This window comes from Chelon labrosus, assembly GCF_963514085.1.
Source record: "Chelon labrosus genome assembly, chromosome: 13".
NCBI classification, from domain to species: domain Eukaryota; kingdom Metazoa; phylum Chordata; class Actinopteri; order Mugiliformes; family Mugilidae; genus Chelon; species Chelon labrosus.
In genome coordinates this window covers 24,870,149-24,886,367 of record NC_140346.1, presented here as the reverse complement: position 1 = coordinate 24,886,367, position 16,219 = coordinate 24,870,149, and the positions used below count along the sequence as shown (strand labels likewise).

General features: G+C 42.9%; 1 protein-coding gene across 1 annotated transcript in view; it reads left to right on the top strand.

Annotated features, from left to right (window-relative positions):
* cntn5 (contactin 5) overlaps nucleotides 1-15,266 on the top strand; it is a 74,581-nt gene extending 59,315 nt beyond the window's left edge. The window contains exons 15-23 of the mRNA XM_084558308.1: nucleotides 1,035-1,193; nucleotides 3,197-3,346; nucleotides 4,108-4,178; nucleotides 11,077-11,311; nucleotides 12,101-12,210; nucleotides 12,319-12,505; nucleotides 12,661-12,773; nucleotides 13,161-13,329; nucleotides 13,783-15,266. Of these exons, the coding sequence (XP_084414434.1) occupies nucleotides 1,035-1,193; nucleotides 3,197-3,346; nucleotides 4,108-4,178; nucleotides 11,077-11,311; nucleotides 12,101-12,210; nucleotides 12,319-12,505; nucleotides 12,661-12,773; nucleotides 13,161-13,329; nucleotides 13,783-13,886 (1,298 nt within the window). The 3' untranslated portion in view covers nucleotides 13,887-15,266. The remainder of the gene's footprint in view (nucleotides 1-1,034; nucleotides 1,194-3,196; nucleotides 3,347-4,107; nucleotides 4,179-11,076; nucleotides 11,312-12,100; nucleotides 12,211-12,318; nucleotides 12,506-12,660; nucleotides 12,774-13,160; nucleotides 13,330-13,782) is intronic.
* The last annotated feature ends 953 nt before the right edge of the window (nucleotides 15,267-16,219 follow it).

The window sequence follows — 16,219 nt, the reverse complement described above, 5'->3', positions numbered from 1 at the left end:
TCAATTAACTTACATCAACCGTTAAAGCCAGAAGTGTCATTTCAGCTTCATCAGCCTCTCCTTTCCAAAACCGATGACATGGCCTTGTTGTTTTAAATGACTTAATTGGAATTGTCACCGCGCAAAGCAATTACAGAATGGCCAGTCAATTGAGATTTAGCGTGAGCAGGGGAAGTCGCAGGTACTGGATGCACAGGAAATGTGTTTAAAACAGGCACTGTGAGTTGACACACTGTGCATGTTTGAGGCGATTTGCACAGTGTCCGCCCAGCTGTCAAGGCTAACCCCGCTAGCACGCCAAAACTGATAGACAGCAACAGATGCCCGAGTGTTCCAGGTGGAAGCCGTGCTGCAGGGTTTTTGTTCCAGGAGTACAGAGATATAAATAGACAATTTTGACAGTAATTGTTAGGATCCCAAAATGCAAATGGGCCTTTCTGTGCAACCTTCTAATGGGCACTTTTTGTGGACGCAGTACATCGATTTTCACCGAGCGTACCACCTGCCAGCTTTTCATTTACAGCTGTTCCCCCTAGAGCCCTTAGACATTCGCTGCACTTGCAGATTACATTTGCCTATGAAGACTGAGGTAAGCATGTGTTCATTTGTATTAAAACACAGGAAAGGCCTGCCACGCTGACTTACTCAGCAGGAGTGGCAAACTGCATCCAAAAAAAACATAAAAAGAAAGCCACGGTATCCTTTAATCAGCATGAAATCCTTGGCAGCAGATCTGTGTCAGCCCGAATCCCGGTTCAGTTTAATATGTCATGTTCTTGTCTGTTGTTTATTTGTGCAAAGATTACTACAGGACGCGGTATTGTCACCATACGCACGCTGCTGCACGTCCCTCTAAATGGTTGCATCCATTAGTGTATCTTAATCCTGCAATCCACGACGAAGGCATCACAGTGGACCGCCTTAGAATCCACTGGTTTTTGTTTTTCCCTTTTGTCTTAACATTCTGGAGCGTTGGTGGTTCAGATGTTCACGCCTATCATTTAGCCTCTCTATCCAATTCTTTTTTCCACCAGGTCCTCCTGGACCCCCCGGAGTGGTGATCGTGGAGGAGATCACAGACACCACAGCAACCCTGTCCTGGACCCGTGGCCTGGACAACCACAGCCCTATCAGCACGTATAATTTACAGGCCCGAAGCCCGTTTTCATTAGGCTGGCAAACTGTCAAAACAGGTAATCAATAAGGAGCAAATTGCCGCCTCTAGATCTGGGAAGTTAATGCAGGGCCATATACAAAGGCCTTAACCCTGCCCACAGTCATGTAGGGAGATAGCGAATCATCCAAGCTACAACAAGGTTACTGTTTCCTAGACAGAGAATTAAAATTTCTCGTTGCAATTTGGTTTTATATATTAACACAATCCTTTAAAGTAATGGATTTGACATCTTGGCCTGTTGCTCCGGAACATACGGTGACTATCTCTTCCCAGATTAAGAAGTTGAAATGCATTTTTTTTTTTTTTTTTTTTATCATTTAATGGTTGAAACTGGCTGTTGTACAGAAGAGATTTTTAAAAAAAAAAAAAAAAGTAATTTAAGCCTCTTTCAAATGCCATTGCTGTGAATTTTATTATGTGTCATATCAGCAGTTAGTGGGAAATTAACCTTTTAGGCTTGAAGTTTAAGACATATCCATGTTCATTTAGGGTAAATGCACTTTCAGAGCTACGATCTGAATTAACTTCTTCTTTCTTTTTTTTCTGCAATTTGACAGAATAACCATCAATTACTATCACTTAGCATTAAAGTGCGAAGGCTTGCTAAGCTTTGTGTGTGATCCATCTTAATATGCCGTGTGATAATAATAGCAGAGTTTAAGGTGCGATAATGATTTGCCCCTGCAGATGTATAAATCATACTTTGTGTACACTCCTCTCACATCATGTCTGTTCAGCCACATTTAATTCGATAAAGCACAATTAGGACTGTGTGATATATTGTCAGTGTTGAACTTGTTAAGATTACCATAAATAGGATTGGGTTTTTAGCTCCCACTCCTTGCAAACAGAGTTATCAGCTCTTGTTTGAGGAGCAGCCTGCTCTGCTTGACAGAGTGGTCTCATCGTGAGCTGCTTTGGATGATAAGGATGTTGAGCTCCACTGCTTTAGAGACCTCTGCTCCATTTGTGACATGGATATGCTTTCAGTCACTGTTTGTTTGTTGCGGCAGGATCAATATCGACAAAGATTGATTAAGGCGTTCCTGAAGAAACTAGATTAGTTATGTTACCTCCTTGTAATTCGGTTCTAAATGCATTCATAAAACCATTTTTTTCCATCTCAGTATGTGATATAATAATATTGCTCTGTTCTCCAGAAACTGTGGAAATTGATTAATCAGCTCCCCTCTGTGTAATGACTTATACATACTTGCAAATGTGCTGTGAAGCTGCTAGTAAGCTGCTGTTCATGCATCAAAACGTCATACACCAAGTTCTGAGTAAATTGTGCATCATCAACAGCTGGTGTGAAAATATGCCAGGTCCCAGTGAATCTGGAGGGAAGCTGACAAAACTAAACAAGAACTAAGTCTGTCAAAGTTTTTGCCTCTTGGCTCTGTACCCCTGCACACTGGATTGGAAATAAAACAGTGGGCGTGAGGTTAAAGTGTCAACTCAAAGCTTTCACACACAGAAATTGGGACTTTTTTTTTTTTTATGTCATGCCGCAGTTTGGGGGAAGATAAAGTAATTGGACAAGTTAGCACATGTTTGAGCCACTTCATGCCTGTTTCACTCTGGTCTTTAGAAGTTAACACCTGCAACTTTTGAATGCTTGGAAAGTTTTTCCAGGCTGCACGGAGGCTGATGTGTTACCACTTGTTGCTTTCATTTGGGTCATCAAGACATGTGCTGCAAACAACAAAAAAAAAATGTTAAAAACAAAACAAGAGACAACCATACCTCCATATACATGTGAGCCAATAGAGCATATGCAAAGATGGGTCTAGCATATGGTCCTGTGGCTTCATTCTGTGCTACACTGGCAAGAGATTGTTTTTTAAAGTCTACGATTCATTAACAGTTTACTTAATTTGGATCCAGACTCTGTCAAACTCACTTTAAGAGTTGGCACTTACAGCGGCCTACCTCTTCCACATTGTACACGAATGTGCAAAAGCTATAACATGGTGCTTGTTGTGAATGAACAAGCGCAAACAACCCTCTTGTCTGCAGACCCAGACCCTGTGACGGGGGACATGGAGTCAGCCATGGCTGTGGAGCTCAACCCCTGGGTGGAGTACGAGTTCAGAGTGGTGGCCAGCAACGCCATCGGAACCGGAGACCCCAGTGCACCTTCGAGAGGAGTTAGGACTAAAGAAGCAGGTACATTCTCCGAGCAGAGCTGGTCATAAACCACTACACTGAGTCACATTTGGACAGATGTCAGTCATGAGAGTCCAGAGAATCACATTCCAGCTGATGATTCATTATAGTCAAAGAGCTTAGCTGTTGCCCCTTCATGACCACATTATATTCCCAGTGTTGATATTCTCAATTTTAATTGGGGAAGAAGTTTAACATAAGCTGCTTATAAGAATTTCAATAAGTTTAGTGTTCCTGCTATAGCAGCTGGTCCTTTAATGCCCCGAGGCAACAACAACGACGCGGCAGAATGCTGTACACTATTTACGGAGAGCAGAAATTCTCCGTGTCGCTTCACTAACTGCTCATTTCCCGTCTATAAAATGTAATAATTACAAAGGTCAGTGGTCATTTTGAAGCGGTTTATTTAATCTCTTCCATCCCTTCAGCATAATTAACAGACTAATTACTGTAGCTACACTCAGCTGTAGTAATCCATCCTTAAAGTCACAATGCGTGATGCACATGTCAACAAAAGGGTTCCAATTCAAACCACTATGCTTCTAAATATGACTGACTGATAGTTTAGTGCAGACAGATTTATGTGGTCTGAAGTTGAGGACTGATATTTAAAGAACCTGGAGTACTGTCTGAAAAAAACAAAACAAAAAAAAAACATGTCGCCCGAGTCATCGTCTTTTCTTCGCTTTTAATAACTTATTTTGACATGAGTCTGTGTTGTTGGGTCAGTGATGCGGTGTTAACCTTCCTATTTTACACAGTCCCATCAGTGGCACCAGTGAATGTGAGTGGAGGAAATGGCCGCAGGCACGAACTGGTCATCTCGTGGGAGGTAGGTCCTCTGCCAAACAGCTTTTGTAGCACAAGTGTGACAGCATGTGCAAAAAAAAAAACCCTCAAATGTCACTGTGTGTCATGGGTGGTGTTTCATTTCAGCAAGCTCAGATTTCTGTAGATTTCTCAGACTTGAATGGAAACTTTTATTCAGTCTTCTCTCACCTAAAACCATAGACTGTATATAAATATGGACAACGCATCCCCACTTCCTTGCATTGGCCAAACTGACACCAGCTTTAATCAGCGGTTGGCATGGAAACTGGTAGTCACCATTGTGTCACACCCTGTTTCTATAGCGAAACCTAAATCATCCAAAAATTGACACTTGAACATGCATCAACATTATATTAAATACCTAAATTGACAGAAACCATCCTTGAAAAAATAATATTTCAAGTGTACTTAGTGTTTTAGTTTGGCCCAAGTCCCATCCACTAACATGGAGGAGGTTGAGCTTATGACCTATACTGCAGCCAGCCACCAGGGGGAGCTCTACTTGCTTTGGCTTCGCTTTTGAGGAGCTGTTTCGCCCTCCATCTTTATACAGTCTGTGCTTAAAACAAATACTTTCGCTTGTTTGTTTGTTTTTATCTTGAAACATCAAAAACATGACATTGAAACTGCTGGAAGTATTCCTCAGTGGGGACATGATAATGATATATACAGTATTTTTAAGAGTGTCCTTGAAACGAAGCATGGCCGCGTTAAAAAACATTCTCTTGGTTTCTTAAAGAAACCGAGGCAGGAGCTGACGCAGGTCATGTATTAATTAAACTGGAATTTAAACACCAAACATAATTATAATTTACTTCACTAAAGCTTCTGTGACTTTTAGCTGTACCTTAATTATAACGATGAAATCTGCTATCAGTAAATTAGAGCCATAAACATTGTGCAGCACAGGAGGTTATTTTTTTCAGTGAGAAAGTGGACTCCATCAAGCCACTGAGTTTTACTGTGAAGTTTATTACGTGAACAGGATCTAGCTTGGTTACTACCTTATATATTGGCTCAAGAATCCCTTATTAAACAAGGTTGACTTCAACTATATATCAGAAAATACTTCATGTGTTGATTTGACATCCTCATTGTGAGCCCTTGAACCTTGGACTGAGCAAGCAAATGAAACTAAAACAAATAAAAAAAAAACATCTTTAAAGCAGGTTTATAGTAATAATAAAAAGTATCCTGAAGTCCTCCAGTCTTGTTTGAAGAAAGCAGGACCAGTTCAAGTCGATGTTAGCTTGGTGATAAATGCAACTCCAAACAACATAATAAACATAAATGCTGACTTTTCATTACGTGATTTCTGAGCTGATTGGTTTTAAATGATCCAGTGAAGACGGAGCAGTGCCTCTGGTAGTGGAAACTGCAGCATAAAGACGCACAGTGATGATTATTTGATGATTAAATCTGGGAAGAAATAGAAAGGCTGTAAACATTCATCTCTTAACCTGAAAGTATTTCTCACCGAGATTGTGATAAAGTACTGTGATAATGAAGCCTGCATGTTTGAGAATGAATCATCACCCAGACGCCTCTCCACCTGCAGGTTGAGTACAGGTATCACCCAAGACTGGAAACAAGCCCTCTGTGACAAGGTTCGTTTTAAATATCCGCACTGAGGCCACAGCTTCTCCATTGTTCTCTCAGGAATTTAACAGTCGCTAAGAAATAAATCCTGCATGTGACTATGACTTAATAATCATTTAGAGGCTGCTACTGCATGTGCTGTTCATTAAAAACCTTCAATTTCCCGCTGCCTGGGAATACTTGTCAGACGTTATTAAGGGGGATAAAGAATGGTTGATGGACGACGCTAGTCCTTCTGGTGCTAAGCTTGAAGGAAACGGTCTAGTGATTTCAAGATGCAGATGATTGCATCAGTTTACAGTCAGCTGCGTTCACTCGAGGTGAGATGCGGTGACTAGCTGCGGTTGCGCCGTGTGCCGGGGACCTGCGTTTTTGCTTGTCGCCGTATTCCCAGAGCCATTAAAGTGGGATCTAATTAAAACACAGGGAAAAAGTTTCAGCAGCTCGAGTGAGAAAACGACGAGGAGAGTTCTTAAAATAGAGGAGAAGACTTAATGTATGGAGGGGTTTGCTGCAGTATTTAAATAACACGGTTGAGTATAGAAGGTCAAGGATGTCTGAGAGTTCAAGGCTGTTAATTAATTAAAACTGTCCTTTTCCAAACGCCACGTGCGGCACCCGTCCTCCTGCGAGACAGTTCTCTGGACAAATTCTTGACCTGAAAGATTCTCTTCACGTGTTTAATTTCATAACATCGCTCGCTTAAATAAACTGTAAAAGTAATTAATAATCAACAGTAACTCCCAACAGTAAACCAAATGTTTGGAAAGAGAGGGAGCCCGTAAATAATTCATGAACAGTATGAGTCAAGGAGGTAACGCTCCAAAGGAAAGGTTGGTGATGAAGTAGGTTTCAGTCAGTGTTCCCTTGATGAGTCTTTGGTCTCAAAATGCTGCGGTGAATTAGGATTTGGCTGCGACGCACTGAGGCTTCTTCTTCCTCAGCCGTGCTAGTTTGGTGTCTTGGGGACTTGTGTGCATCCTGGTGGGAGGAGAGGTACGCCTGAGAGAGCTCCTTCAAATCCTGCTTCCAAGAATAAGTGCATTTTGCATGGCGGCTGCTCACCTTCCCAGAGCAGATCAACAGGCCGCCTCACTTCTGTTCCATTAAGGTTTTTTTTACTGTGTTATTCTGTGATCTCACGCCTCTCCAAGCCATCTTTTGTTTGTCTTTCCACTTTAACCTACGCCGTCCCTCAGACAGAAAAGTCAGTGAGTGAGGCTCCACATTGGCAACCCACACATACACACACACACACGCACACAACGCGTGATCCAGTGCTTAAATTTAGTGCCTCGACTACCACACTGTTACAGAATATCTGCAGAAACCTTCATCTTCATGTCTGCTTCTCATTTTGATTTATTATTCTGCAGGTTCTGCTCTAAATTAGAGAGCACGTTGCTGACACATTGTTCACACATTTCTATAAAAAAAAAAAAAAAAAAAAATCTTAGTTCAGATTTCTTTCTCAAGATGAGTTTCTAAAGTCTGAGTCTTCCTGTCAGCCCTTTCCCTGATGTCTCTATCAAGAACTGGGTGACTGGGGAATCGGCTGCATGCTCCGTCCTCTATAGAGACAGTCTGTAGCCACTGTGATAACCAGCGCGATGTGACAGAGAAGTGTGGGAGACATTTTATTTTGACGTTCTCAAAAAATAAAATATCCTAATCTTAAATTAATTATCATTACTTAGATCACATTTCATTGTCAGCACATTTTCAGCACTTGTTTTCTACGAAAAACAGACGAATTAAAACTAATTAAACATCAAAAATGTGACAAAGAAATACAACACGAAAATTCTAGTCCACATTTTTACTCCCACGTTCCTTGTACTCGCGGCGCTATGGTGGAACATTTTATGAGAAATAAAACGGCACACGGTTATAGAGAGAAAATGCAGCGGCTGTAAGATCATCAAGACGCTGCTGAATTAAGTCTGAAAACATATTCAAACTCTTCCTCGTTAAGGAGGTGCAGTATTCAGCTAAGAAATAAAAGCGAGCCGACATCCAGTTCTTTAATACTGCTGCGTCACAGCCCTTATAGGCGCGACAGCTCCACCGCTGTAGATACGAAGGTAAAATTACCCAGGTGTTGATGCGCTGAACCCCCAGGAAGCTGTGACCCTTTCGTAGGAAAAAGGCAAGAGTGATGCACATTACGTCCAGTGGGATAACACGAAGGTTGAGGTTGTCTTGAGTGAGTTGTGAGGGGGGCTCAGGTGAGCGCTCATCATTTCGAGCAAAGTGACCTTTTTCCATTTCAGAGGGGAGACACGGTAGACCCATCTGCTCTCGCATTCTGCATGATTTTCCCCGACTGGTTTCCGTTGAATGTGAACTCTAAATTGGAGGTTTTCAGCGGTTCTACTGGAGGGAATATCATCAGTCCACTGGGGAGGAATGTTTTTTTTTTCTCTACATGACCAGGGGTTTAAATGGGTATTGTACAAAGCAATGCCTTAAATCAGATAAGATGAGATTTAAGATTAGATTTCCAGGCCCCCTGCAGGAATAAAGTAAAGACAGAAGCAAAGAATCCAGTTTGAAATCCAGTAATTTCATTCAGTCGGTCAAAGACCAGTTTAGACTAGATTCTGAAATACTCATTAACTGATTTTTAACAAAACAAATTCATTTGAAACCTTCGTCTTATACCTTTTACAAGACTTTCAGCTTGTCTTTGTGTTTAGGTGACTATTGTTGGCTCCTCGTTGCCAGGTTTAGAGAATATTCCAAGCCGTAGAGACTTTACCATTCTTACGATTAACAATAGCACGACTACAACTCAAGAGCAGAGCTCATAGAATTTTAATCAGGGTCCCAATGTATTCTGTTGAAATTAGTTTAGCCGTCCAGGATCGTAGAGTTAGATGGCTCGACTCGGACACAGTCGCAACAGTTGCTGACAAAGCTCAAAGGAGGCCAGCTGGGCCGTGTACTACACTGAGCTGCATCAGCCAGGGCAAGTGATTAGGATGTAGTGAATTTAAAGTTAAGTCCCACCGGAGAGGCGCAATGATAATTAACCTTGACTCTAGGAGACGTTCCCAATAAGTCCAGGCATGTTTATGAATATATATATTTATATATTTTTTGTAATCTCGAGCTACAGCGGTTGTAGGAAATATATTAAATCTCACAGCGAGTGAAGAGGATATTAGTGTGAACCATTTCCAAGTGGACAGCTTGGCTCTCAGCCAGAATCAGGGCAGCACATGTACAGAATTACTATGAGCAAAGATGAGAATTTGCAATTGAGATCAGTTGAAGGATATATTAACCGGGGAACAGTGAACAGATGTGGAGGCAACTGACAGTTATTCTTGTAGTTATTAAGTATGGGAGCCCAACTGCCACTGGGAAGATAACCTTCACATCAGGAGAAGTGCACCTCGGTGGCACATTACGGGGGATAATGTCCATTCCAGATGGGATGGCGTTTGGTGGTCGACCATTTCCTATTTATAACTCAAGAGTGTCATTAGCTTGGCTGGTGTAAAACAAAGACAGCCTCTTTATAAATAATAAAGGACAAAGAACAATCAAGGAATCCTTAAAGCGACACAAAGCCGTGATTGGCGCTTGCTTAGACGTAAAGAGTCTTTTCAAGCCGCGCATGAATTTGAGTGATTACAAAAACGATTTCTCACTGAAACAATTCGCTCGCCCTGAATTATTTGGTCGAGGCTCGGGGAACCGTATATCTGCGGCTCTTCAGCCACAAGCGTTCATGATTGGAACGATTTTCAACAAGTGCTTGGGCATAAAACTGGGTGTGAACATTATTTAGTCTTCTCATTAGTTTTTATTCACACATTTGCGGAGTCAGATCAGGTCACCTCGGTAGTGCGCGGTAATGAGAAGTACTTCTTCGAGGGTGATATTTTCTCTGGCGCCCGTTTGGGGGCACGAGAGTTGGTCACCCATCAATAAAGTGTGTCACGGCTCGGTGCTGACACGCCCTGCTTAGACGCAGTAGCCTCATTTTAAGTCCTTTTAGCGCCTTTCTATTTATCCTTGTTTCTGCTAAATGCTTTTGGAAATACATCAGCACTCCATGCGTGATCAATGGAGATGGATATTAAAGGAGACAGAGCAGGAATGTTAGCCCTTTTTGGCAGTCAAGCCGTGCGAGCTCATGGCAGGTCTGCCTTCCCAATCATCTGTGGAGGGTTGTCAGAGCCTGGACGGCCATGGTGGGCAGGGTTATTAAGCAGGATGAATGACTAAACAGTCTCCGCAGCTTCATTCAGCCGTCTCATTAGAGCCGACTGCGCGAGACTGCTTTTTCTTGGGGAGCCATAGGGAGGACCATTAGTGATGCACCCACAGTCACCATCACTGAGCCCAGCAGGTGCCACAATTTCATCCAGCAGACTTACCTCGGTTATATCAGACCTATCCCACTGTGTCCACACTAATGTTACTATCTCGGTCCACAAACCTGCAAGTGTTTCTCAGCTTAACTAGCCAATTTGCTGTTGTTTTTTTTTCAAGAGCCCGTTATTCCTTGGTATGTCTTTAAAACCATTGCCAGCTCTGATAATAACTCTGATGGAAGCTAATTTATTTTCACCGATCATCCCTGTAATTAGGCAGTCATGGTGATTTGTTGTTGCTGAATGAAATGTGAACTACATCTCCATTCCACCACCAATCCCTCTGCAGGCTAGATGGCTAATATGGTCGAGGCCTTCAGGGGACGATATTATTCTGGAGCTTATGCAAATCGACGTGTTGCGGCGCGAGCGGCAGACTTGTTGCCAGAAACAGGTGTACAGGTGTTTGTCATTTATTAAATTTAGCCAAAGATTTAATCCCTGCAGCTCATATTTTAATTAAATTCTAGCTCACTTAATAAATTGGTGTTTGATTTGATTAAGCACAGAGCAGCTGTGGAAGACGGCTCCCAGTTTCCTCACTTCGGGAAAACCGCGGATAATCACTGAATACGGCGAAGAAAACCTGTGTCCCAAAAACCCTCCTGTCAGACATGGAAAGATAAATAGCTACATAATGGGAACAACTGAGCCAGATATGATTCTGTTTCCATTACTCATGATTGACTGCATCTTTATTAACACTGACAGACAGTTACAGTAAATGGGTAGGAAATTGGAAGCTGGATATTCAGGATTACCACAGAAGAAAAAGTCCCTTTTTTGTTCATTGAGGTTCTTTCCTGCCGTGGAGGAGCTGTCCAGATGAGATAATGTGCAAATGATGCATTTTCAGACAGAGACTTTAAGTGCCGTTAAACCAGTCTTAATCTCACTTCTCTTTATTTTTAGCCGGTGTCTGAGGAGTTCCAAAACGGCGAGGGCTTCGGGTATATCGTTGCCTTTCGTGCCAACGGGACGAGAGGCTGGAAGGAGAAGATGGTGACCTCGGCGGACTCTACGATGTACAAGTACAGGGATGAGACCTTCCCTCCTCTCACCCCGTTTGAAGTGAAGGTTGGAGTGTACAACAATAAGGGAGACGGACCGTTCAGCAAAGTTGTCATCATCCACTCAGCTGAGGGGGGTGAGTTAAGATCCATGGTTTTGTGTTTTTTAATACTCCTGTGTCGTGGTCTCCTCAACCTGCCCAGTCTTCATGCCCTCCTACCTGAACGTGTAATTCTCCAACCTGCCTATGATGCCTCTTATATTCAGTCATTATAGCATTACATGTTGTGTTTGTATCACGATCAGATTCCACATGTGCACTTTAGTCAGATGTACGTTTATCTCGTACCTCTGTCTCTACCTGGCCGACCTCAAGCAGATGGGTCCCTCCATATGAGCTTGAGGTTCTGCTCAAGGTTTCTTCCTGTTAACGGGGAACTTTTTTACAGCCTGGACCTTCTAGCATAAAATAACGCATTATCAGATGATGATAACAGGTAACTCTGGACTCAACGGGGAATAGCACTAGCGTATCATAACAGAATATTGGTGAAATGAACGAGTTTTGCTGCAGATAATGTGTTATTTACAGGCTGCGTCTCGGTGCCCGAGTCACTTCCGCTATAGGGATACACGCAGATCTAATTATCTCCTGAACGAGTGCAAATGGCACAAAAGTTATATGGGTGAGTAAACGATCGTATATTATGCTAGAAATAAGGTCCAGGTTGTTAAAAACAGTAGTTCCTCTTTAAAAGGGATTTTTTTCCTTGCCACTGTCGCCTTTATGCTTGTTCTAGGGGTTTCAGGCTCGATATTGTAAACTGTCTGGAGACAATTTGTATTGTTATTGACGCTATATAAATAAAATTGAATTGAATTAAACATTCTCTGATCGTCACCGTTTTGACTTTTTTTTCCACAGAGCCGAGAGAAGCTCCATCTGATGTGAAAGCTTACGGCATTTCTTCCTCAGAAATTAGGGTGACGTGGAAACCGCCCAATCCCGGCCCCGGAAAACCAGGAGCATATGAGGTTTTTATAAATAACTGATCTGCGCTCGCTTTAGCACGTGCACCTTGTGTGCATATATGTGCTGAGAATAGTCATTTTTCCCTCCTTCATTCATTTTCCTGTTAATAGGTCACCTACTGGAAAGACATGGACCAGGAAGAGTCAGGAAAAAAACAGGAAACCGTGAAAAACGAAACGTCCATGGTCCTGACAGGACTAGAAGGGAACAGTCTGTATCGCGTCACGGTAAAAGGCTTCAACAGCATCGGCCAGGGTCCTGCCAGCGCTGCTGTCACAGCCAAGACCAGGAAAGCCCGTGAGTGCAGCACTGACACTAATCATGCCATGCTATATAGGGAATGCAGGCTACCTGTTAAGTTTGCTCAGAACCCTCTTGTAAAAAGTGCAGTAATTGACCCAGTTGGTTGGAGTTCTCTCTAAAAGCTTTGTTTGAACTGGCTCCGTCTACAGCTCCCGCTCAGCCTCCAGCCAACCTCGTGTGGATTCAAGAGGGCAACAACGTGTCACTGAGCTGGGACCCGGTGAAGGCCAAAGACAATGAATCGGACGTCATCGGGTACATGGTAAAGATCCAGTGATTTGTTGTTGTGTGTGAGATGCAGGCAAGAGACACAAGGTTCTGTTGTATTTACTGTCCTGATCCTAAACATAGATGACATCCCCATGAGTCCCCATGATGAATATTAGTCTTTATGTTTTATTTGGCTTCTCAAAAATAATCTCTGATGAAGTGTGATCTGCAGCTGGATAAAGATTTACTAAAATTATGTCTTGAAATTAAAACGAACTTCAAATATTTCTCTAGCGGTTCAGTCTTAAGACCTTATTCAGTGAAAAATATGCTTACCAACAGTTTCATCTTTCAAGAAAAGAGTCAACTGGAGCATCTTATTATATAAAGCATGCACAGTACACTGTAACCCTGAAGTGGCTGTGTGCATGTCCCACAGGTGTTACTCAGACAGGAGGGCAGAGGCCACAACCAGGTGACAAGAACCATCAACCCTTCCACCACGCTGTCACTGCCAGAGGGAGGCACCTATGTCATCGAGGTGCGCGCACTCAGTGAAGGCGGAGAGGGAGCCGTCAGCTCCCAGGTTCGATTGGTCACCTCCTCCGGTAAGCTCGAGGCTGGTCAGCCCCCCCCCCCCCCCCCCCCCCCGACTCCGTTACACGACCTCTGAAATTGAATCTCCGTGCACAGGCCGTCTTCTCTTTGTACCGATCTTAACGTTCAGCCCTTAATTGACTCACCGCGGCTGTTGCGCCAGCCAAGCTTTCTTTGGCTAATACTGTTTTAATTACCTCGCCCCCACACAAGCCTTCCTACTCCTGCACAGCCAATTAACTTCTAAGCAACGCGACGAAAAGGAAGTTTGCGGTACTGCTTGTGACCAGGAAGCTGTTCAAGGCGACGGATTGTTGTTTTCCGTCACTGTACGCTGTTCTTTTCCCGTCTTGCAGAAGGGAAAAGATTACTTAACAGCTCCGAAAATATACTTTGTGCTAGAATTAAAACTCAACACGTGCTTGTTTTCATTTGACTGACTCTCCTCTCGTCCCCACTCTCAGGTGTCCGAGCAAAAAACAACCAGTGCTCCGTGCACTGCCTGCCACAGAGCCTAACATGGACAGCACTGCTCCTGGTTCTTCTGGTGCCTTCAGCTTCCTGGTGAGGCCACTGTGCCATCCTCGTTTTCATGAAGGGAGCCAACCGGTCTTCTGCTCTCTTATTCCCTCTGACTGCCTGCTCGCTTTGGCCTTACCCATCCCAAAGGGCCTGAGGCCTGCCAAAGGGGTTTTGAGTCTGCCAGTCAACATGCAGCTCTTCACAGTTCATCTTTTGTTTTTTTGAGTTTAGTTTGAGGGCCTGGACGTTTGATTTGCACAGCTCTTTCCAGCATCACGGTAGTGTTGTACTGTAGTGTACATTGTGTGGAAAGGTTTGTTTAATCACTTACTTTGACATCATGTGTTCTTCTCATTGACTGGCATCTAACCACTTCCAGACGGCACCTACAGCTCTGGGGCTCTACAGAGCATGAACAATTCCTTGAAAGCTGCTGTGGTAGTAACACAGGGATCAGCCGGCCTGTTTCTTTTCATTACTTATCTGCATCAATTTACCCCTTGGCTGCCTAACAAGCAATGCAGCAGAAGCTCAGTAGAGATAAGTGCATTGTTTTCTTATTCACACATTGAGGAGAAAAAAAAAAAAAAAAAAAAAAGATTTTTTTATGGAAACAAGAATCTTACTATTTCCAGACTTGCTTTTTGTACATTGTGTTACCTTTAGAGAAAAAAAAAAAAACAGTGGTGTGTGTCAGCTATGTCAAACTCTGTTTTTTGGTAGCGATTAAGCAATGCTTGGTGACGCAGTTGTTGACTGTTGGATGTATGGAAATAGGAAACAGGTGCGTACCTGTAGTGCCCAAACACATCAGTAGACGAAGACATCTCTGTACGGACTCCTGGTGTCAGTACAAATAAATGTGATGTATATTTTTTAAACGCTTGCCGTTTGCAATTCTTCACTTTTGCAGAAAAAAAATCTCCCATGATGAAGCACTGGGGTTTCAAATAACATTTTTATTGCACAGTCTGGTGATTATTTCATATTGAGCTGATAAATCTTTTGCTCCACACAATATCAGCACACTGATAATAGGCATCAGTTTCCCAGGGCCCACGGTGACATGTTCAGATTGCGTGTTTTGTCTGAACAATCCAATTTACAACCCAATTAAACAAAGATTCGAATCCCCAGGTTGGAGACGTGGAGACGGGACATGTTTGGTGTATCTGCTTTTTTTTTTTTTTTTTAGAAAAGTCATCTTTCATACACAGAAAATATATTTCATACGCTTTAAACAAGACAAATGGGCCATGACACTGTCATTTATATGGACTCTGTCATTTCTAGAGACAGTTCTGCTTTTAAAGCTTTTAAAGAAGCTTTCTTAACGTGGATTGAATTCCGCTCACGTGATGCAGAAGCCCTCAAAACTTTTTGTGGTTTAAAAAAAAAACAAAAAAAAAAACACTCCAGATCCAAATAGGGCAGCATCAAGAGTATCTCTGCTTCCTCTCAGGCTCCTCTCATGGCTTGTCTGCCATTAAAACTTATCTCTCGCTGGGCAGAAATCCAAATGAATTGGCCTGAAGTGTAATTAATGTTGGTATGGAGATCTGTAGTCCTAAAGCCTGCTTGCTTGAGCGGACCTTTCGCTTCCTCTGCCTCCAGCTCTGTGGACTCCATTACAGACTCAGAGCGAACCTGGCTCACCCTCTCAGGTTCAAACGAGGGTAGCGGCTCAACCGCGAGAGACAGGACCACACGGCAGAAGGTCTATCCCACGGATACTCTTCTTTCATGCCCCTGTGTTTTGGAAGCATTCAGAGGATGGTGGGGTCGGCCTCGTCTTTCTAACTTGTGCATCATTTCCGTCTGCAGTGCTAAACATTAGTCTGTTTAATGTGCGTGGAGGTTTTCTTATTTATTTATTTTGTGTGTGCGGTGCTTTTAGGCTTCTGGATGACGTCAGCTCAAACACATGCCTCCACACTGGAGCTAATGCACCGACCTTTAATTATTCATGCAGCACCTGTCTGTGTTGGCGCATCTGATTTATGATAATGGATTATGTATCCAGCAAGGGGGGACCCGCTTGGTTCAGAAAGCCAGAAGCTACGGTGTCAGCAATTAAAACATGAACCCCCACTCCCCCACCACCACCACCACAACTACACCCCCAGGTTAATGTCAGTGTGTGTCTGTCTGTCTGTGCACGGGAGCATGTGCAGGATTTACTGTACTTTATAGCTACAGTTATATATTTTTACATTTCTAAGATGGAAGAAAGGCACGTCTCATCTTTGAATATTTCACAGATTTGACTAATTTAATGTTTCTGTAGCTCCCTGGCTTCGTGCCGCTTTGTGCGTGTGAAGGAGACACACTGCACCAACATTACATTTAATAAACCTCTTGTTTTTACAAGGTTAGCAG